The sequence below is a fragment of the Rhinatrema bivittatum genome, chromosome 19, assembly GCF_901001135.1.
Source record: "Rhinatrema bivittatum chromosome 19, aRhiBiv1.1, whole genome shotgun sequence".
Classification (NCBI taxonomy): Eukaryota; Metazoa; Chordata; class Amphibia; order Gymnophiona; family Rhinatrematidae; genus Rhinatrema; species Rhinatrema bivittatum.
Genome location: NC_042633.1, coordinates 16,308,936 through 16,333,394, shown reverse-complemented (window position 1 = coordinate 16,333,394; position 24,459 = coordinate 16,308,936). Strand labels below are relative to the sequence as shown.

The window sequence follows — 24,459 nt, the reverse complement described above, 5'->3', positions numbered from 1 at the left end:
CAAACGAGTCTAGGAGTCACCCAGGACCTGCTAATATTATATTAGGAAATGGATTTGAAGTCTCCAAATGTTTGATGTTAATGCCCCATCTCCTGTGATCTGAAAATGCAGAGCCCTTTAAATCCAGAACATTTACTTACTGATGCTGGGGTCCTTCATGGTTTCTTTCCCCTCCAGCTCCCAGTGCTGAGGGAAATATTTCTCATCTTCCTTCTTAATCTTGAATACAACATCGGGATTAAGAATTGAATAACCTGCCAGTAAAGATAGCAAAATTACTTATAAATTGTACTTGTGCAGGCCTTGGAGCTTTTATCTGTTCACTGTTCTGATGCAGACGTGTGTCTGTGTCTGTGTGTGTGTTTGTGTGTGTGTGTGTCTGTGTCTGTGTGTCTATATCTGTGTGTGTGTCCGTGTGTGTGTGTCTGTGTGCGTGTGTCTGTCTATGTCTGTGTGTGTGTGTCTGTGTGTGTGTCTGTCTATATCTGTGTGTGTGTCTGTGTGTGTGTGTGTGTATCTGTGTGTGTATGTGTGTGTGTGTGTATGTGTGTGTGTCCGTGTGTGTGTGTGCACGCGTGCGCATCTTTGGGTATTTGTGTGACAGAGCTTGGTGAGAAGAGACCCTTGCAGGCTAGCACTTGATTAAGGTTAAACCTTGGAGGGTTTCTGGTGCAGTCATTTCTATTCCTGACCCTCCTAGCTGGAGGCATAGCAGGTGCCAGTGCTCTCTGCCAGCCTGTGCCCTCCTGGAGAAGGGGTGTCCAGCTTCTTATCAGGAGTGTCTGAGAAAGAGTTATCTTTGTATTCCAGGACTTGGGTTTTCCTATCTAGATGCCAGTGAGAGGGACTGAGAGGGAGAGAGAGGATATTTGGTGCCGCAAAAAATATATAGAATATTTGAATTTTCTTTTCTTCATTGTTTACAAAACATATTTTAATAGAAAGTCATTGTTAATACAATCTCTGATATATAAACATCCCCACAAGCACGAGTGCTACCCCAGCCACACACACAGACACCGCCCACTGAAAACGTCACTAATCTCAACGAGGACCCGAGTTTTGATGACTGCAGTTAGTCTTCAGGGGAGAGGTCCAAGCCATTAAAAACATGATGCACTCTGCCCAAAGTACAATTTCACCACTATACCGTAATCATTGCCCAAACTCACATAAGATGCATTTAAATGTATTATCTACCATATAAATGGGCTTGGACCGACGTGCCGCAAATGCGCAGTAGAGAGCAGCTCTACTGCGCATGCGCGAGAGCACGTCGGTCAGAGGGGAGCCCAGCGGACGGCTGTCATGGAAGCGGTGAGAAGGAGCAGCGGCGGCGGCAGCACAGAAGGTCTCCGGGGGGATCTCTCTCTCTTGCGTGCGGGGAGAAGCAGCGGCGGCGGCGGCGGCACAGATACAGAAATGGGAGGTCGCCGGGAGTCTATCTCTCGCGCGCGCCTCATCACCGAGCCCGGTGGAGCAGCGCGCGCGAGAGAGATCCCCGGATACCTCCCATTTCTGTGTCTGTGCCGCCGCCGCCTCTCCCCGCGCGAGAGAGAGAGACCTCCCCCGGAGACCTCCAATGGAGGAGCAACGGCGGCGGTTAAGTGTCGGGCGGGTCAGAGAGAAGAAGAGGGAGTGGAGGAGGGCTGAGGGAGAGGAACAGGGTTGTGGAGGAAGGGGAAGGGGAAGGAAGAGGATGTAAGTGGGGAGGGTAAAGTTGTGCAATACAGAAAAAGGGAGTGGAGGAGGGCTGAGGGAGAGGGGAGAAGGGGAAGGAAAGGGAAGGGAAGGTGAGAGGGGAAGGAAAAGGGAAGAGGATATGACTGAACAAGTGGGAAGGGTAAAAAGTTCTGGAGAAGAGAAAAAAGAGTGGTGGAGGAGGGCTGGGAGAGGGAAGGGGTTGTGGAGGAGGTGGGAGGGAAAGGAAGAGGATGTGAGTAAATGGGGAGGGTAAAGTGGAATACAGAAAAAGGGAGTGGAGGAGGGTTGAGGTGGGAGGGGAAGGAAAGGGAAGATGAGAAGGGATGGAAGGAAGAGGATGTGAGTAAGTGGGAAGGGTAAAGTGGAGTAGAGAAAAAGAGGGAGTGGAGGAGGGCTGAGGGAGAGGGGAGAAGGGGAAGGAAAGGGAAGATGAGTGGGGAAGGAAAAGGGAAGAGGCTATGACTGAACAAGTGGGAAGGGTAAGAAGTTCTGAAGAAGAGAAAAAGTGAGTGGAGGAGGGCTGAGGGTGAGGGAAGGGGTTGTGGAGGGGGTGGGAGGGGATGGAAGGAAAAGGGAAGTTGTGGAGAACAGAGCGGCTCTAACCGTGCCGGTCTGAACGATGGAATCTCGCCCGTTTTAACGGGCTTAACGACTAGTTTTCAATATAATTGACAATATTTAGTATGCTCCGCTCGATGTCTTGGTTTGAGCCCACTGGTTCCCATGAGATGAACTCTGTCCTCCTGTGTCAATACTTTAGAGACGTTGCCAGCTCTCCTAAAAGTCACCCGAGAAATCACAAAGAACCTTCGTTCTTCTACCCTGTGCTCCTTTTAACCTCCAATGACCTCCCAGCGGAGCCCCCTCCTTCCCCGTACAATCCTGGTTCTGACCCAATATATACCCGACTACTGCAAGATCACAAAAATCACATACATCGCTTGGGATGACCGACAATCCTATCCTGCCGGAAGTCTACATTCTCGCCGTTGAGATTCTACAAAAAAAGTGCGTTGAGTTCAAAAACACAAGAGCATGCTGAACGGGACCCACACCGAACTTGTCCAGTTTGTCTCCATGGTACTTAAATCTAATACTGGAAGACGTGAAGCAGTTACACGGTCTCGCAACGAACGATTCTCTCTCATCCCAAACACCGGTATTTCCTTAAACATAAGACTCACGGCTTCAAACAGACCAATGGTGGCGAGCAAGATTAGCAAGATTTGCGTAAAGCGCCCCTTTTATATTTTCCTTAATGCAAGACCTCACGTAACCTCCAATCTGAAACCTTTGCAGGAGATCTAAATATAGGAGCACAGAAAGAACCCTGACTTTTGTAAACCCGCAAATCCAAAAATGCTCTATGTTCCTGATGGCACTGTTAACTAAACTGAAGATCTGGATCTAGAGTATTAATCCACTGTACAAACTCTTGTAATAAATTAAATGGACCAAGCCAAATGCACAGGGCAACATCGATTCACCTTTTCCAAGTGATTATATATTTCCAAAACTCAGATCCATAAATATGTTGACGTTCGTATCGGTCAATGTACAGAAGGGCAACCGAAGGGGCCATAGAAGACCCCCATCAGTATGCCTTTAAATCTGATGATAGATTATATCTTCAAATAAAAAGAAACTTTTCCTTAGCACAAAACTAGGGTCCTAGTTGGGATTAGTAAAGTTTTTAGTTGGGGGGTGGGGGTGGATTGGGTAGCACTCATGCTTAGGGGGATGATTATATATTTTGTATTGTATTTACAAAATATATTTTAATAGAAAACCATTAACAATGAATAAATACACTCTAAATATTTTGTATATTTCATGCAATTGCATTGGTGCCTTCAATGTAACAATACTGTGGTGATATTTGATCTGTGACATCTGGTTACCACAGTGGGGAAGTGCTAGAATAAACTCTGAATACTGACCGTCAGCAAGGAAAATCTTTATTAGTAAGATATCTTATGGAGCAATGCAGAACAGCCTAGCATGGTAAGGTATAGGTGGAGCTCGCTCATCTGAAGCTGGGCAATAGGTTGTATACATAACCTCCTCCAGACCTGCACACCAATGGGTTAGTTTCTATATTTGCATAATATGGTTAGTACTATTCTCTTATCTCACATATGCCAATAATACCGCATTCTTGTAAGCTGAGCCCAGAAGATAGGAGCAAAATTTAACATTTGACATATTTCAAATCCTAACAGCCTTGCCTAATTACAGATGTCTGAGCAGTTCCATCTTCTTATGCTGCTATTACCTTTCTGCTTCTTCATGACCTCCAACTCTTCTGTCTCCACAGAGAACCCCTTATAGCATCTTTACACTAGTGCAGAGCTAACGTATGAGCTTCGTGCACTTTTCAGCTTGGAGAAGAGATGGCTGAGGAGGGATATGATAGAGGTGTTTAAAATCATGAGAGGTCTAGAACGGGTAAATGTGAATCGGTTATTTACCCTTTCGGATAATAGAAGGACTAGGGGGCACTCCATGAAGTTAGCGTGTGGCACATTTAAAACTAATCGGAGAAAGTTCTTTTTCACTCAACACACAATTAAACTCTGGAATTTGTTGCCAGAGGATGTGGTTAGTGCAGTTAGTATAGCTGTAGCTATGTTTAAAAAAGGATTGGATAAGTTCTTGGAGGAGAAGTCCATTACCTGCTATTAATTAAGTTGACTTAGAAAATAGCCACTGCTATTACTAGCAACGGTAACATGGAATAGACTTAGTTTTTGGGTACTTGCCAGGTTCTTATGGCCTAGATTGGCCACTGTTGGAAACGGGATGATGGGCTTGATGGACCCTTGATCTGACCCAGTATGGCATGTTCTTATGTTCTTAAGCTGGAATCAGAAGAGTAAATCCTCCCTCCTGTTCCTCTGTGCCAGCTTTAGTTGTAGAGAAAGGAGAGACAGACTCCAGCTGGTCTACTTTAACATATAAAAGATTTATCTTCCAGCACAGAGCAGCATCTCTTGCCGGGCCTGCAGCAGAGGTGTCTCTCACTGGGCCCTGGGGAGCCACAGCAGCTCCTGTTGGACTTGGCATGAGATCAGAAGCCAGACTTTATATTATATGTGCCTAAGGGACCTGGCACCTGGGATTATTCCAGCCCTGATAAAGTGGCAGCAGCCATCCTGCAGTGTGTGTATGGGTGAGAGATGATAGAAAAGGCAGATTTACCCCGGGACATGAGGACGCCGTGAATCTCCTCGATGACCTTCTTGTACAGCTCCTTCTGCCATTCTCCCAGAATGTCCCACTCCACTTCCCAGAAATAAGCAGCGACGTCCCTGAACGTGACCGATGCCTGGAACAGCAAACAGGACACCCTCAGGTATTTTAAAAAGCCATTTATGTGCATAAAGTGCCCTTACACGTGAGGATCCTACGGACAATGCAATGGCATAAATAGTAGCAATTTTTAAAAGCCACCTGCCAAGAACATTTACAGGTGGAAAACCCTATATTAAGTGTGTAAATGGTTTTTAAAATCCGGCCCTTAAATATTCCTTGTGTTGCACATCCTGCCTGACCCCCGACAAACACTGGAAATCTGGAAGGCTGGATGGAGGGCCAGAGCTTGGGGACATGGGGCTTAGAGTACAACGGCCAGAGCAGGACCCCCAGAGGTTGAAGAGCAAGGGGAGGGAGTCCCATCCAGAGGCTGACGGGGTGGGGAGCTCTCTCCATACCCGCGTTTCATGGGTATTTCTTGAGGTAATGTTGGTGGCCATTGCACTGCCTCCTTCTCCCTCCCCAAGGACAACCTGACCTCATCTCCTCATCCCCACTATCCCTCCCCTCGCACAGCTTCATCCATCAGTGCCCTCTCTCCTTCCCTCTCCTGAATCCTGGAGTCCCGGGCTTGAAGGCTGTCACTCCCTCCCCGCCTTGGCTTGGTTAGCAGAAGAGCTGGGCAGTTCTGGCAGAGCCCAAGTAATAACCCAGAGCACAAATACCTCAAAAGCTCAGCCCCTGAAATGGAGCAAACCCCAAGGTTCTCCGCTATCATCCTCTTCAATATATAATCTCACGCTCCTCACAGCCATCACAAGCTCACACGGACTCAAAGTTTCCATCTCCATCTTAGAAACAGGGACAAACTGGAAATCCTACTGGGGTCAGCAAAGGAAAATTGGTTCTTACCTGCTAATTTTCGTTCCTGTAGTACCAAGGTTCAATCCAGACTGCTGGGTTATGCCTCCCTTCCAGCAGATGGAGTCAGAGAAAAACTGAAAAGGCACCCCCTAGACATACCGGTGTGCCACCTGCGACCCCTTCAGTATAATCAATATCAAAGCAGAAAGATGCCAATAACCAATGACTAGATCAAGTAAAGCTACCTGTCCTATTAGTATTGAAAAATATAGTGAGATTAACTGGTTTTTGTTTTTTTGTTTGAAACAAGAACAGAAGAAACTATGGATGAACAAACTGTAGAAGCGTCAAGATCTGCGAATTGAAAATAAAGAAATACTGGTGAGCGGATTCTACTGGATGAAATCTTGTTGGGCGGGCATCTGGACTGATCCGTGGTACTACAGGAACGAAAATTAGCAGGTAAGAACCAATTTTCCTTTCCCTGATTGTACCCAGATCAGTCCAGACAGCTGGGATGTACCCAAGCTGCCCTAAATGGGGTGGGACCCAGAGAGTCCCGCTCGAAGCACACTGCTGCCAATATCTGTCTCTAGGGTCTCTTCAATTCCTTCCAGGACTTCGGGGCCTGTCCCTGGGGAAGCTGGAAAGTTCTTTTTAGCTAATATGTATTCCCCTCAGAACTTGAGATCCACTGCTTCATCTTTACTTTCCAGGTCACTCATGAGAACATAAGATCTGCCATGCTGGGTGAGGCCAAAGGTCCATCGAGCCCAGATTCCCGTCTCCTGACAGTGACCAATCCAGGTCACAAGTACCTGATTAAGAACATAAGAGCTGCCACGCTCGGAGAGGCCAAAGGTCCATCGAGCCCAGATTCCAAACAAAAATGACAACCATTAAAATGTAATCTGTATATCTTGGCAGATAATTTAAGCCATGAGATACCAGATGATGAAACTGGCTGTCAGCACAATACAGTAAATAGTACAGTACAAGCTAATGTACAGGAAAACCTGCATGCAGGACTTAATAGCTGGCTCAAAATGACTCAGAAACACAACGACCATAAAACAAGTGATCTGTATACGTAGCAGACGTTCTAAGCCATGAGATACCACAAGCTGACAGTGAACGATATTTTAATTTGTATTGTAAATAATTCTTGTTTTCTTTCAATTATAAAGCCTAAAACACTAGTTGCATATTTTCAGAGACGTGACGATTCTAGAGAGTTTACCACTCCCAGCGGTTTGAAGTACATGTTTAGATTTTACTGTACATGCACTATGTTTTGACTTTTGATTATAATGATTTTATTGGTTTTTGCATCTACTTTTATGTTCACTTGAAAAACATTGACTATCAGCAAACCAAAACCCTACAAGGAGTTTTTAGGCGAATTATACTAAGCTCTGAAACGGAGAGGAGTATTGTTGCAGGCGTGGAAGCTTGGGCAGAGGTGGACTTGATACAACCTGCTGGGAGGAGCCCTGAAGGTTTCCACCGTCGGCAGGCAGATTCAGACGAGGCAGAAACCCAATTGGAGCTTCGCCTCTACCAGCCTATGTGCCCCTCGGGATCAGTCTTCAGGTACCGGGGCCAGCAGCTTCTGCTCGTGGAGAGATCTGTTGGCATTACAGGATCAGAACAGGAGAAGGCTTGGCGTATTTGGGGGCAAGCTATGGTGGAGGCAGGCGGTAATCGAGAAGGTCCGGAATCAAGCCAAGGTGAAGCACCGGGTAGCTGTCCAATGGGAAGGAGGGACGAACGGGCAGTTCAGGGAGGCAAGAAGCAAGAGAGGAAGCAAGCCACACTGAAGAACCGAAGAGGCAGCATGCTGGGACTAAAGAGAGAAGACTAAGGGCGCCGAAGGCTGAAGACTACTCAGACTACTTTAGGAAATAGAAGACTTGTTGCTGAGGCACTGGAGCCGTGTCAGAAGAGGCCTCTTATAGGTCTCACTGTCGGACGTCATCAGCAAGGACCATGGGAGATTTCCCACCGTGGTCCCTTTAGATATTGAACAGAGGTGTGCGCCTGCGCGCGCCTAACCAAACGTATAGGCAGGAGTGGTGGCCTTTGCTGTGTGTCGGCGGTGATTCACCACGTTTAGGAAAACTGCTGGCTAGGGAGAAATTGGTGGCAGTGGCCCACTGCATGTGCTGCAGTGAGTCAGGCCGGAGCTAAGAACGGCAATCTGTGGGAGCAGCCCGCAGACCAGTGAGTGCAACAGAGTAGAGAGAATGAAAAGTGATTTAAGAAATCTTGAAGAGTGATCAAAGATGTGGTAGCTGGGACTCAATGCCAAGAAGTGCAGTCGTGCATCTGGGGTGCAGCAATCCAAAAGAGCTGTGTGTGAATGGGGGGTGTGTGATAGTGTCTGATGACCTGAAAATGGTGAGGTAATGTGACAAGGCGATAGCTAAAGCCAGGAAGGCTGCATAGAGAGAGGAATAACCAGTAAGAGAAAGGAGGTGGTAATACCCTTGTACAGGGCCTTGGTGAGCCCTCACCTGGAGTACTGTGTTCAGTTCTGGAGCCCGTATCTCAAAGGAGATAGAGACAGGCTGGAGGCGGTCGAGAGAAAGGCAGCCAAAATGGGGTGGGGTTGTCTCGGGTTCATATTCTGTCCAGTAGTACTGAGTGAGAAAATCTTTAATAAGGAGTTCCCTTATAGTTCACTCTCTCTCCCCAGCACCCCATGTCAAATAAGTGTAACACATCATTACTGCTTAGAGATAACGTATTAGGGCGAGAAAGATAATTATTTATTAAGACAGAGCAACTCAATAAATCAGACAAAGAAAATGTTCAGCACAAATATATGCTTGTTTATTATATATGAGGCAATTTTATTTATTTAAAAGCATTTCTTTCCCACGCCCTCCAATTTTCAGGGGAGGGGGCGAGTTACAAATAAAACATAGTTTAGTCTGAACATAACTTAAAATCTAAAAACAATGATAAACTTAAGATAACTATTAAACTATAGCAGAAAATGTAACATAAAATCATGGACTGAGAGAAACATATAAACAAAGGAAGAGGATTGTTACGATACAGATAAATCTGGGAAGCCTAGAGTGAAAAGATGGTGTTTTTTTTTTTTTTTTTTAATCTTTTGTGTTTGCAAGTGATCTTAAGTCAGGGGAGTAGTGCGTTTCATAAATGCAATTTCTTAAGGAGTTTTATCTTAGGAAAGGCTTATCTCACCTATAGGTTGGATGCTGGGTCCTCGGAGGACTGCTAGCTGATGATGCAGGTTAGAATTCACAACATATTTATACCTTTTGCTTACAAAAAAGGAATTATAAAATAAATTCAGGTATTTGGAAAACAATACACATAACATCAAATAATTTAAAAAACAGATGCACAGATAAAGAGCACATAATGTCTATTTCTTAGGAATGTAAAAACAAAGTATAGACAGAGACACATAAAACTCTACCTGATACCATATATTTATATCTAATGCCTTATAACATCTGTTCTACCTGCTTAGCTAGATTGGAGGTAAATGAGCTATATTTTAATTCACCTAGCAAGAAGCATTGGCCTTCAATTAATAAAAAGATCACAGCATTTAGTGGCTAACATAAACCTTGAAATTCCCCTGCTTTCTGGAACATTCTCCAAGTTTCCCAGAGAGATAACATGTTGGGAAGGTAATGGTAATACCTTTCGGCAGCGTCTCGTTAAGAAATTGCATTATCTGGGTACTAGTCATTTTTATGTGCCCGGGTGCAATACCAAGGACAGAGTAGTCTGATTGCAGTCCTGTTCCCTGAGAACTACCTGATTGCTTTTCTTTATGCTGAGCTGAATTTGCAGGCAGGAGTATTCGCTTTTTAACAGGAAATGAAGGACTTGATTTTGAACGTAGGGACCCCAGGGGTATTGTTTGGGGGATATATTAGCTTCCACATGACAGGATCAGTATTGGAAGACCTATGAGAAGAGGCTGAAGGATCTGAATATGTATAGCCTGGAAGAGAGGAGGTGCAGGGGAGATAGGATACAGACCTACAGATACCTGAAAGGTTTTAAAGATGCATGAACTTCGAACCTTTTCCGTTGGAAAGAAATCAGAACTAGGGGTCAAGACATGAAGCTTAGGAAGGAAGACTCAGAATCAACATCAGGAAACATTTCTTCTCGGAGAGGGTGGTGGAGGCCTGGAATGCCCTTCCAGAGGAGGCGGTGAAGACAAAAACAGTGAAAGATTTCAAAGGGGAATGGGATAAACACTGATAAACATCCTTTAGCCTAAAGGCTAAAGGATGGAAATGAGGAAAAGGGTACATGGGAGTAATTTTCACAGTGTGGCAGTTACTAGCCTTAACCAATAAGCCTTGATGCTTTTCGTGCAAATAAAACACAGGTCTCCACTTCATCAGCAGGGGAAAAGAGAAATTGGATTCAGATCGCAACCAACAAGGGCCCAGACGTTTACATTCTGGGGAACTGAGAAGCATGGAGGTAACCTGCACGGAGCAGCAGTTGCTACCCTTAACAGAAAGCATGGGGATTACTACCCTTAACCAATAAATCTTCCTGCTTTTAATGCAACTGCAACAATCGCTCTTTGCTTTGATAGTGAGGGGGGAGTGGCAGGAAAGAGGAATTGGATTCAGAGACAATCAACATGATCCCTAAGTTTTACAGTCTGTGGTACTGATGCACAGACATAAGGGAAAAAATACAGGACAAGTCCATAAGCAAAGCAGATCAGGCAGCACTGTCTGAATTTTCAAGAAGGCTCATCACCCCATAAAAATGGTGCTAGCACTACATTTTTTTTATGGGTTATCCTAAGGCTTGGGGATAACTGCAGGGAGTGGCAGTTGCTACCCTTAAAAGAAACTTGGGCTAGGCTGCATGGCGCAGCAAATAGTACCATAAGAAGCTTGCTGGGCAGACTGGATGGACCATTTGGTCCATTTCTACCGTCATTACTGTGTGACTATGTATATTGTCTGTGGGACTCTGAGCTTAGCTCCTGATAGCTGAAAGAGCATGTCAGGGGTTAATTCTAACTTCCCTTTTCTCTGGCCTACACTAGAGGCAGCAGAATTGTGTAAACTTCAGCCTGCCACTAACTGAGACAGGAAATCTGTCTGACAAACCACTTGCACCAGAATGCCTGCACCAGGAATAGATCTCAAACTGTAGCAAACTGAAACTGCTCTTTGCCTACTTCCTCTTACACTTAGTCAGCTAGTTCAACACATCTTAAACTGCTTCAATGTCCAGTTTATAACCTTTCCCCTCCCGGCCTGCCAGCTTACACGAAGTCAGCAAAAAGGCCAGGAAGGACATTTATGGTATGACGCTGTAACATCCAATGAATGATATATGTATTTGCAAGGAACCAATGATGTTATGACAAATCTGCATGCTATGCTATGCTATGGAATTATGTACAATAAAAGGAGCCCCAGGGAAGGAGGAGGAGAGGTGACCTTCCCAGGGACACGCTTCACCACGAATCCTGCCTGATGTGTCTTCATTGATGCAACATCTGGTGACTCCGCGACGTGATCCAAGGCGTGATCCGAGATGTGACAAGCTCCCTGCTCATTCGGCTGGACAAAAAGCTTAGGTGCGCACCGTACTTAGCAGACCTGATCCTGCAAGCGTAAGAATTTTTTTTTAAGGTTTTTTTTTTCTCAGTGAGTCTGCTCCCAAACATTCGTGAGTATGGGAGGTAAACTTTCAGTTCAGCAGAAGTTTCATGCAGAAGAACTGAAAAAAATAGTAAAGAATCATTATTTTGTCACCAAGGGAGAAATAGCACAAGTCAAATTAGGGGATGTGGAAAAATTGATAGGAGAAATAGCTTGCCGTTGTTCTTGGTACCCAGAATCTGGAACTCTGAATGTAGAAGATTGGATTAAGATAGGCAACAGCCTGCATACGTCCCCACGAGCCCCCATAAGGCAATTGTTGCTCTTGCAAAAATGCACAGAGGCTCTAGAACACATAAGGACTAAAAATCTCAAGGCACCATCTCCAGTTCATGCGTCCTTAGAAAAGACAGTAAAGAAGCAGACAGACTGCCCATCAGCACACCTACTACACACACTCATCCCCCACCATATCCGCAAAATCCTTCAGGAACAGCAACTTCGCTGTATCCTCAGCTTCCCATGCCAGAACCCATGACACAGCCCATTCAGAAAAACAGCCCCTAAGCACAATCGAGCCACAACCTGGCCCGCGCGGTGCAGTTCGAATGGGTTTTCACCAGGAACAACAAAAGGGAAACCTTACAGAGGAAAAACCTCAGAAGACTAGACACTGAAATCAGAGAAGCTAGCCTCCCTCCGCCTTACCCTCAAGCTCTTTCACCACCCACAAATTCCCTGTATCCTGAGCTGTCACTGACTCCTGATCCTCCTGACCTGTCACCCAACCCTTACCTCCAATCCATGCCTATTTTGCTTGAGAGTAGTGAGAAAGACATGGAGAGTAGAGAGGAAGTTGAAATAGTCGCTGTACCTTCGGCTGTCGCTGGTCCCCCAGCAGCACAAGTCGCCAAATTAGAACATTCATATTTTTATGTCACCATTTGGGATGACTCATTTCATGGCTGAACACTTGCCTTTAGCCCTCAAATGAGAGCCTATCCTCTAGAGGGATCCCTGACTACAATTGAACTGAACACCGCCCGGAGTGCCGTAAGCAGTAATTATGCCCCCAGGTCTTCCAAGAAATTAGCATATATGACCTCGGGCCAAGTAGCCACACTCCTAATGTCACAGTGGCGTTACAAACAAAAACAGTGCCAACGTGAGACAAATGATCTAATGAGACTATACAATGCTCTATTACAAACCAGAATACACCAAATGATTGAACAAAAAAAACAAACCTGGAAGGAGTGTTTATCATGGGCTTTGATATTCCGTTACAGGAAACCTGCATATTTAGAGCGCATTTCCCCACAGGAAATGGCAGCGGCCCCTCACACATCAGAAAAAGATTCAATGCATGTAGGACCTTACGTTGCAACTGTGCTGAAATTGGGACAGGACACTATACATTTCATGTGAAATGATCCCCTTTGACAAAGTTAAAATTGGACCACATTTAAAATGACCTCGTTACTCTGAACTTATTTTCATAGCTATTGATTACATTACCAGTGCACAGAATTTGCATTTTTTTTTAGGACAAAGTAGGTTAAGATAGAAACTGGTTATTGATTCATTTTATGGAGTTCTCTTTCCTCTGTTTCTTTTCTCTTGAGAAACACTGTTCCTCCCCCTCACTCTGTCTTTCTGTTGTTAACTCTTGGTTATCACTCGTGGGGGGGAGGGAGAACTTTTGAAAAGAAAAAAATGAACTTAGTACTGCAGTTTCTCTCCCTAATTTCTGTATCTGTTATATCGCTGATACATTTCTTTATCACAACACATACTTTATACATTAATACTTTCAAACTTCGTTAATACTGAACTGAAGTTACTGACAAGGACATTTACTAGTGTTAAAATTTAGAATCTGAGCTACTAAAATTTAAAATCTGAAAGGACACTTTAACTAAATAATTAATTGAACTGAAACTTAGAAAAAAAAAAGGGAAGTAACAGTTGCTTTAGTGTGTAGCGGACAGAGCACTGCTTTTTAGGGAAGTACTCTTGTCAGTTCAGTGCTGAGCCAACAGAAAAAAAAAGAGATTGTTTAAAAAGAGCATATTTAAGTTCTACTTATTTGATAATTAACTGTTTGATGCTTAAGTTCCAATTATTCCAATTATTTAGTATTGCACATTACACTTCAGCTCAGAATCTTATTGATTGAATTTATTCCAGGTTGACATCTATACAGTGATGATAGTGCATCCACTAGGAGGCACTGTGCTATTCTATCAGATGTTACTACCAGATGTACCATATTGTTTTTATTTTAATAATTCTGTTGTATACTAGTTTTCATTTTTCAGATGTATGACCCTCCTGTCTTAAGGAAACCAGTTTTATTTTCCTTTTCTAAAATTTTATTCAGAATTCTGAACCTTTATTTTTTACTGATAGAGGTTGCTACATCTAAAGCAATCCCTCCCAAGCCTTTTCTTGCAAATCCAAATTGATTTTATTAAATTGTATAATAGAATTGATTCTCCAAGGTTAAAAAAGTAAAAATTTCACTTTAATCATTACCTTAATAATTTTTTGCTGTGTGCCAGATTTTAATATTTTCCAGATTGACAGCCTTCCTGCCATGAGAGATGTGAAGATGAACACTTTGCCGCTTATTTTAACATTTTTCAAACATTTCTCACACATCTTTTTGATTTTTGATCTAATTTATTTCTGATACATCTTGATATGACACTTAAGTTGTTTCTTCATTGTTTTTAATAATAAAGTGGGAGAACATTATATAAGATTAGTAATAGTAAAGTTATAGCCATGATGAAATCTTCTCATTAATTAATTTGAATTTCAGTTCTTTTCCTATATTAGGTACCCGAAGCCATAAGAAACACATATCACAATTAAGCCTTGATGAATGAAAAATTGATACACCTTGCTGAAAGATTGACTACGACATTTATGGAACTTACTCCAGCCCTCAAATCCCACAGCTAAAAGTGAATGATACCTTTACATACGTATAGCTGCAGTCATTCTCGCGTTGCAATGTTTTATGAATGCTGATTTAAACATTATTTCTGATAGCCAATATGTTTGTAATGTTGCTGCTTCTCTTCCTGGAGCATATGTAACCCCTTCATTAGATGAGAACCTGCTCTCCCTTTTTCTGACGCTGCAGTCAGCTCTCCAGAGTCGTAGACATCAATTTTACATTGCCCACATTAGAAGCCACCAGCCTTTCCCTGGATGGATTTCTGAAGGCAATGCTGTTGCAGATGCAGCCACAAAACAAGCAGTACTTACTGTGACACCATGGAATAGCCATACCATGTTTCATCAAAATGCAAAGTCCATCGCAAAACAATTTAATATTCCACTAGAACAAGCCCGAGCTATTGTACAGTAATGCCCCCAGTGTTCACAAGTCACCTCTGCCTCTCCCATGGGCGTGAACCCACGAGGCTTACGTGCCAACGAAATCTGGCAGATGGATGTTACCCAATACCCCTCATTTGGGCCCTGGAAATTTCTACATGTAACTGTTGATACTTACTCGCATTTTCTCTGGGCCACTCCCCAGAAGGGGGAGGCTACCAAGCATGTTATTAATCACTGTATTAAAACTTTTTCTATAATGGGATTACCCTCTGTTCTGAAAACTGATAATGGCCCTGCTTACAGCAGCCATTTCTTTGCTGAATTTTGCCAACAATGGAACATTAAACACATATTTGGTATACCCTACAATTCCACCAGGGCAAGCAATTGTGGAAAGAGCCAATCACACCCTTAAAACAGCTCTGGATAAACACAAACAAACAGCGGGGAATGCCATTGGACTTCCCCCTAAACAGGACTGGCTGAACAAAGTATTGTTTACTTTAAATCATCTAAACATATCAAATTCAAATCAGACCACAGCCGTGGATAATCATTATGGGACTAGGGTCAGTCACCCACAGCCGCCAGTTTTGTACAAAATATTACCTAATCCTGTCTGGCATGGCCCCGTTCCCTTACTAACGTGGGGACGCGGGCATGCTTCTGTGCTTTCTCCCACAGGCCCAATTTGGGTGCCAAGCCGGTGTGTCAAGCTGTGGAAAGATGGAAAGGCGTCCGGATCCACAAAACCTGATCCCAAACTTCTCCCTGAGCCTCCACAACCCTCAGAAGGACAGAGACCGGACTCCCCGCAAAAAGCAGCACCGGATGACCTGGGGACAGATCAAAGCGCTATCTGACCAATCTGCACAACTCTTGGAACAACAAGGCCTTAAAAAAAACTCCAGAGAACTTATTAGCTGCCTTTTCTTGCCTGAATGCCAACTCATTAGCACTTGTGTTCTGCATTCTCATATTTTGCTTTATCTCCCCAGCCATGGCCATAACCGAACAAGGACTCTGGCAAGACAACATGTACATCATCGATGCACAGAACTTCTCACGCCTGTTGAATCAGACTGTTGGATCTGCACACACATGCCAACACATACTCAAGGAGGACTAATGATGCATGCCGTACCACTTAATCTTACAGGATGTACTACTTACCCTTGGCCGAGAGGAAGGTATCCCCTTAACTCTCCAATTGACAATACCATAATACCCATCGGTAGCCATATTCAAGAGACTGCTGCATTGTGTTGGGAATATGATCCCGGGGATGGTGAGGGACTTCAGGTGGGGAAATATCCATATTGTAGCCGAACCATTGTATTAGAAGAAGTCATGATTAGATCGTACTCTAATGTAACAGCACACCCAGAATTCTCACAGAATATTTGCATAGCTTTACCCACTGTATGTGCAATTGGCTGATCTCAGGATGCTCAATGGGAGAAACAAAAAGGTGTGAAAGAGGAGAAAAATTCTCAGACGGGCAATTTGGCTTATGTGAATATGTATCCGCAATGGTTCAACAAGTCAAACAGCCCCATAGCTGGTCCATTAACCAGATAGGGAACATTTGGATGTTATGTGGGCGTAGAGCATATATGCACATTTCCCCAAAATGGAGAGGCAGATGCACTCTAGGCTACCTCCTCCCCTCATACTATGCAGTTCACAATTTGCCCAAAGCAAGACTCCGTAACAAAAGGGAAGGGATCAAGAGTCCCATAGATAAGAATACTGAAACTTAGGTAGTTAGAAGCCTGTTTCCCTCAAAGGGAACAACTATGAATTACAGAGACCTGCACATTATAGCTAACTGGACAACGGCTCTATTTAATCAGACAGTCCGTGCATTAAAACTGCTCACAACAGAAGTTTCTCAGATTAGAGAGGTAGCATTACAGAACCGTTAAGCTTTAGATACAGTCTTAGCTTCAAAAGGAGGAGTCTGTGCCTTAATTGGATCTCATTGCTGTGTATACATATCAAATTATAAAGCAAATCTCACACATACCATAGAGCAGATGGAGACCATGATTGAGGAAGCACCGCTCTCAGATAGAACACCGGTATCTCCCTGGGACTGGCTATGGTCCTGGCTTCCTGATATCGGTGTTCTCAAACGAATCATTCCTATTGTAATCATGTTAATTGTCTTATTTATTTGCTTGTGCTGCTGCATCCAGTGCATACCCAATTTTGTGTCCATGCTGAAACCTCGCTTTTCACCTAGATACAAAGATGTCCTGTATGCTGCTTAATAGGGAATCATGAGCCCTGCAGTAGTTGGCACACCATGCTGCATAAGCTCTAGGTGATGTGGGGAATCAAGAGCTCTGCGGCAGCTGGCACACCACGCCGACTCAGCTCTTCTCTCCATATCTCCCCTTCCCTATCTCCAGCCTATACGCCAAGCACAGCAAGCTCCAGATTGGGTCTCAAGCATAGATACAGAGATTTTCTTTATGATGCTTATAAAAAATAAAAAAAACAAAAGGGTAAGATGTGGGATTGTGAGCTTAGCTCCTGATAGCTGAAAGAGCATGTCAGGGGTTAATTCTAACTTCCCTTTTCTCGGGCCTACACTGGAGGCAGCAGAATTGTGTAAACTTCAGCCTGCCACTGAGACAGGAAATCTGTCTGACAAACCACTTGCACCAGATATGCCTGCACCAGGAATAGATCTCAAACTGTAACAAACCGAATCTGCTCTTTGCCTACTTCCTCTTACACTTAGTCAGCTAGTTCAACACATCTTAAACTGCTTCAATGTCCAGTTTATATCCTTTCCCCTCCCACCCTGCCAGCTTACACGAAGTCAGCAAAAAGGCCAGGAAGGACATTTATGGTATGACGCTGTAACATCCAATGAATGATATATGTATTTGCAAGGAACCAATGATGTTATGACAAATCTGCATGCTATGCTATGCTATGGAATTATGTACAATAAAAGGAGCCCCGGGGAAGGAGGAGGAGAGGTGACCTTCCCGGGGACACGCTTCATCACAAATCCTGCCTGATGTGTCTTCATTGATGCAACATTGTCACATTCAGAGCATTTATATGATCTCTGTTTTACATGGCTCATTTCATGCTGTTGTATGGGGCAGTTTCTCTAAATTAGTAATTTTGCAATGACCTCGACAGGAATCAACCTAATTCGTAGCCAATTTAGGTTAGAAATGATCTGTACCTCAAATTTACGAATAATACACTTATTAGTACTAGCATTGTGCCAAAGAGAGACTCCTTCTGAAGGTCATCATGTGTAATTTTCACAGGAAACATATCAGGGAATGTTTGGAAATTGCTCTGAATAAGACTAGTATAGATTCTTTTCTGCTTCTTAGAGCAGATATATGTCTGCAACATTTACCAAAATCAGAACATTTAAACCTTTTCACAATGGTATGGACTCTTTTGTGTTTATTAAGGTTAAATATTTGAGTGAAACATTTATCACAGTCAAAATATTTATTTATTTATTTAACATTTTTTATATACCGAGGTTCTGGTAACAATGTTACCAATCACTCCGGTTTACATATAACTTAGGGATGACATAATACAAGTGTCTTACATATAACAAGGAAAAGAAGAACTGGGTGAATAATTAAATAAATTAGATTAAATTGCTTAAAGCATTAAGAGAAACAACATTTTAACTTAATGAAATCTAACATACTAGCGATTCGGATCGGTAGAGTGACAAGTAGTCAGTCTTAGGCAGGAGGAGATTGTATTTGTTTCTGGGGATATTAAGTGGTAGGATACATGATGTGTTGCCCAAGACGGGAGAGTGATAGTGAAGTCGAAATCAGTCGTATGCTTGGGTGAAAAGCCAAGTCTTGAGTCTTTTTTTGAAGTTTATTGGGCATTGTTCGAGCCTAAGGTCTGAAGGGAGAGAGTTCCATTGTTTGGGGCCCGCTGTGGAGAAGGCTCTATTGTTTGAGGATATTTTGATTGAAGGGGCTTTTAGCGAGCATTTTTGTGCCGATCTCAATGGGTGGGATGATGAATGTAATTGCAGTGGGATCATGAGATCGAGGTGTGAGTTTTTGTAGATAGATTTGTGTATAGTTGAAAGAGATTTGTAGAGTATTCTGTGTTTTATAGGAAGCCAATGGAGATTCTTTAAGATTGGAGTGATGTGGTCCCTTTTTTTTTGCTTTAATTAGGGTCCTAGCAGTGGCATTTTGTAGCATTTGTAGAGGTCTTAGGGATATTGCTGGGAGACCAAGTAAAAGAGAATTGCAGTAATCAATTTTTGAGAATATGATTGCTTGCAAAACTGATCTGAAATCCTGGGGGTGGAGTAATGGTCTAAGTCTTTTTAGGACTTGGAGCTTGAAGAAGCATTCTTTCACTGTGTTGCTAATAAAGCTTTTAAGATTCAGTTGGTTGTCCATGATAACTCCTAGGTTTCTGACCAGAGGAGATAGAGAGGGGGTTGCCACTGGAAGAGTATTAGAGAGCTGGTAGTTGCCATCTTGGGTGATGAGGAGGAATTTGGTTTTGTTGGCATTGAGAATTAGGCAGAGGTCCTCAAGAAGTTTGGATATGGAAAGGAAGCAAGAATTCCAATAATGGAGGGTTTCTTGCAGTGATTTGGTTATTGGAATAAGAATTTGGACATCGTCCGCATATATGTAGTGGGTTAGATTCAAATTAGTTAGTAGGTTACAGAGAGGGAGCAGGTAAATGTTGAATAAGGTCGGAGATAAGGAGGAACTTGAGGGACACCTAACGTTGAGCTGATAGGCTGGGACTCTTTCTGGTTGATCTTAACTTTATAAAACCTGTCTTGAAGGAAGGATTTAAACCAGTTGAAAGCGGTGTTTTTGATTCCAATCTCTGCTAGTCGATTAAGGAGGATCTCATGGTTTACAGTATCGAATGCCGCTGATAGATCGAGGAGTATGAGAAGGCACGGTTGTTTTTTCTCAAGGTTGAAAAGAATGTTGTCTGTCAGAGAAATTAAAAGGGATTCGGTGCTTCTGGATTTACGGAAGCCAAGTTGCTTTGAAGCTAGAATGTTGTCTTCTAAGAATTCGGAGAGTTGATGATTTACAATTCTTTCAAGGATCTTAGCTATGAAAGGGAGATTTGCTATTGGCCGAAAGTTAGCTAGGTTATCCGGAGAGAGATTTGGCTTTTTTAGAAGTGGTTTCAGGATGGCGAGTTTGAGTGAGGTTGGCACTAGGCTCTGGATAAGTGAAGCATTGATGATTTGAGCGATTGGCTTAGCAATAACTTTGGCACTTGCTATGAGAAGATTCGCAGGAATTGAATCAAGAGGGTGGGAAGCAGGTTTAAGTTTCTTTAGTATGTTTTTAATCTCTAATGAGGATGCTGGTTCGAAGGCTTCCAGGCTTGAGGCATGTGATGGCTTTGTTATTGATAGAGGGTGTTGGGGGGAAGGATTTTTATGATTCCGAATAGGGATCAGGAGGTTGGCTATTTTTTCTTTGAAGAATATGGTGAGTTCCTCGGCTTTGTTTGCGGCTTTTTCATCCGGAATGACTGTTGTGGATGGTTTTGTGAGGGATGGAGAAAAGGGCTTTTGGGTCATATGTGAAGTGATGGATTTTTCGGGAATAGAAATCTCTTTTTGTCTGAAGAATGGAGATCCTGCATTGGTGCATGCTGGTTTTGAAGGCTGAGATGTTCGCAGGTGTGGGGTTTTTTCGCCAGATGTGTTCTTTGTTTCTGAGTACCCGCTTTAAGTGTGTGAGGTCTGGGGTGAACCATGGCTTTTTCTTTTCCTTGTTAGAATTGATGGTTTTGGATACTAGAGGGCATGTCAGATCTGCAACTTTATTTGTTATAGTGGTCCAGGATGCGATGGCTGAGTCCGCGTCCGTAATGTTAATGTGTTTAAGTTCCTCAGATAGATTTGTGATGAGAGTTTCCTGGCTGCATAATTTTCTAAAATGAATCGCTGTTTTCTGTGAGGTTGTAGTGCTAGGAAGGTGGATGGCTAAAGAGGTATTGATTAACTTGTGATCAGACCATGGGATTGGCAAGCAGACTATGGAAGAAGAGCGGGTGAGACCTTGATTGATAAAGATTAGGTCTAATGTGTGACCTGCTTTGTGGGTGGGTTCGTTTATTAGCTGTTGAAAGCCCATGAGGTTGAGAGTGTTGATGAAGATATTACAGTTGGGGGACCGGGGATTAGCATCCACGTGGAGATTGAAATCTCCAAGCAGTAAGGCCGGTGAGTCCGTGTTGATGTGCCTAGCAATACTTTCTATTAGAGGAGAAGGGTCTGAGTCGAGACGGCCTGGAGGAGCGTAAATGAGGCCTAGTTGCAGGTGAGGGGATTTGAAGACAGCAAATTCAAGCGAGGGGGAAGAGTTGGTTGAGTTGGGGGATAGCCCAAGAATTTTTTTAGAGGCTAAAAGCAGGCCACCTCCTCTTTTTTTTGGTCTAGGGATCGAGAAGATATCAAATGATTGGAGAGGAAGTTGGTTGAGCAGGACTGAGTCTTCTGGTTTAAGCCACGATTCGGTGATGGCACATAGATCAGGTTGCTCATCAACGAGATAGTCATGGAGTAGATGTGATTTTTTTGTTAGGGATTGAGCGTTCAGTAGAGTTACTGAGAATAAGGTAAGACCAAGAAGTTGGTTTAGTGGAGAGAGCATAATGGGTAAGAGTCTTTTTTGTCGTGTTTGTATATCCCAAGGTGTGACTTGTTTAATTGATGAGTATCTCCTGCTTTTGTATAAGCTTGGAATATCGTTTTGTCCCATTATTGTTGAAAGAATATGTAGATTGGGATGGGGGGTGGCAAGTAAAAGAGAGAGGTTAGAAGATGTCCTGAGTCCAAGAATCAAGTAGTAATGCTTCTGAGTGCAAAGGATCAAGGGATTTTTGGTGCGGTGTGGAGAGGCTTAAAGGTGGCAGGACCCTTTGTTGCGGTAGAGCCTTGACTTTAAAGGGCTCTTACCTGGGTTGTTGGAAGTTGTTCTTGGTTTCCCTTTCTTGGTTAGTTGAAAATTGGTGCTGTGATAGGTGGTATAGTCCGTAGTCTGGTCGTCGTAGCTGGGATTCAGTCACGAGGTGGCGCCCGCTGGGGGATCTCGGTGTGCAGCGAGGTAAGTAATCGTAGTTAGAGAGATGCCGGAGGTGGATGAGGAAGGTACTAGAAGATAGACGATCTGAGTATCCATATTATATACAGTCGACTCTACTGGGGGCTCCCTCGGGGCTGCACTAAGGGGCGCACAAAGGGCGCACTAAGGGGTGCACAAATGGTTTATTTAAATGGTTTCTCACATGTATGGACGGTTTTGTGGTATTTAATAAGGGATCTTTCAGTGAAACATCTCATTCAGAACATGTAAATAGTTTCTCACCTGTATGGACCATTTTGTGGATTTTCAGATAGGATATGTGAGCAAAACATTTATCACATTCAGAACATTTAAATGGTTTCTCACCTGTATGGACAGTTTTGTGGTTTTTGAGATGGAACATGCGTGTGAAACATTTATCACATTCAGAACATTTAAATGGTTTCTCACCTGTATGGACGATTTTGTGGTTTTTGAGATGGAACATGCGTGTGAAACATTTATCACATTCAGAACATTTAAATGGTTTCGCACCTGTATGGATGGCTCCATGGGTTTTAAGAGCGGACATGCGAGCAAAACATTTAGCGCATTCAGTACATTTAAATGGTTTCTCACCTGTATGGATAGTTTCATGGGTTTTAAAAGTGGACATGCGAGCAAAACATTTAGCGCATTCAGTACATTTAAATGGTTTCTCACCTGTATGGACAGTTTTGTGGGTTTTGAGATGGGACATTTGTACAAAACATTTATCACATTCAGAACATTTAAACGGTTTCTCACCAGTGTGTATTCTTTCATGTTTTTTAAGAGTGGAGATGCCAGCAAAACATTTATCACATTCAGAACATTTAAATGGTTTCTCACCTGTATGGACAGTTTTGTGGTTTTTGAGATGGAACATGTGTGTGAAACATTTATCACATTCAGAACATTTAAATGGTTTCGCACCTGTATGGATGGCTCCATGGGTTTTAAGAGCGGACATGCTAGCAAAACATTTATCACATTCAGTACATTTAAATGGTTTCTCACCTGTATGGATGGTTTCATGGGTTTTAAAAGTGGACATGCGAGCAAAACATTTAGCGCATTCAGTACATTTAAATGGTTTCTCACCTGTATGGACAGTTTTGTGGGTTTTGAGATGGGACATTTGTACAAAACATTTATCACATTCAGAACATTTAAACGGTTTCTCGCCTGTATGAACTCTGTTGTGGATTTTAAGCTTAGATTGCTCGGTGAAGCATTTATCACATTCAGAACATTTAAATTGTTTCTCACCAGTGTGAATATTTATGTGTTTTCTTAAACTAAATTCCTGACATAAATCTTTATCACATTCTGACCATATAAATGACTTCTCTCCCTTGTGACTTCTCTGATGAACTTTAAGCCAGGATCTATATCTGAAACATTTTTCACATTGAGAACACTTAAAAGGTTGGTCTTGTCTGTGAATGTTTTTGTGTTCTCTCAGATTTGATTTCTCAGTAAACCTCTCCTCACATTCAGGGCACTGAAATGGTCTTTCTCCAGAGTGAATTCTTACATGTCCTTCCATCTCAGCTTGGAAGAAAAAGCATTGTTCACATTGAGTGCATTTTAATGGTTCCTTTTTTAGGTGATCTTTTCCATGTGCTGTAAGTTTTGTATTCGTAGGGGTCCTTATCTCCTCTTCAGAACCTGTAAATGTTGTTTTTTCCTTTCTGTGATATTGTTGGATAGATGTGTGACTTGTCCTCTCAGGAAACTTGTTACCACATTCAATAATTTCTTGCTGTTCAACAGATTGTGAGTTTGTGGTGAAGTTTTCTGAAGTGTCAGCACTTTGAAATGGAGTCTCTCCTTCACTGAGTCTCTGAGTTTCTATAAGACTGGGGCAGAGGTTGAAATTTCTCCCTCGTTCAGAACATGCATATGGACTCTCTCCTTTCTGGACTACTTCTTTCCCCCTGGGTGATGTTATTCTACTGATACCTCCTGGATACTCAGCTGAAGGTCCTGGGCTTTCTCTGGAGGGGTCTCTCTCTTTGCATTCCTCCGTCTGTTGCCCATCACACATTCTCTGCCTCTCACTATTATTCCTGAATCCATCTTCTGGTGGATAAAAGCGAGAGTATGATTACTAAATTTACAAAAATGGAGGGAGACGTACTTTTGCTAATTTTCGTTCCTGTAGTACCGAGGATCAGTCCAGACTCCTGGGTTTTGCCCCCCCTTTAGCAGATGGAGACAGAAGTTTACAAAACAAAACTCCGCCTATATCTAGGCTGGTGCCACCTACAGTCTGGCAGTATTACTTAATGTCTAAGCAGCAGGACAACTCCCAAACATATAAACCTTAGAACGCTTAAAATTCCTCAAAACTATGCAAAACTAAGCATAACTCCATCCAACTGGGTACCGAACTCGAGGTAACCAACAATAATTCCTTCCTGATTTAGGTAATGCACACACAGACCACACATCCTCTCCCGGCAGAAAATCCCAACACTGGGCGGGACTCTGGACTGATCCTCGGTACTACAGGAACGAAAATT

General features: G+C 43.1%; 1 protein-coding gene across 1 annotated transcript in view; it reads right to left on the bottom strand.

Moving 5' to 3' along the window:
- LOC115080267 (zinc finger protein 845-like) overlaps nucleotides 1-24,459 on the bottom strand; it is a 177,384-nt gene that overhangs the window by 104,199 nt on the left and 48,726 nt on the right. Inside the window, exons 10-11 of the mRNA XM_029584421.1 lie at nucleotides 22,170-24,016; nucleotides 4,906-5,032 (exon numbers count right to left, since the gene is read on the bottom strand). Coding sequence (XP_029440281.1) covers nucleotides 4,906-5,032; nucleotides 22,170-24,016 — 1,974 coding nt within the window. The remainder of the gene's footprint in view (nucleotides 1-4,905; nucleotides 5,033-22,169; nucleotides 24,017-24,459) is intronic.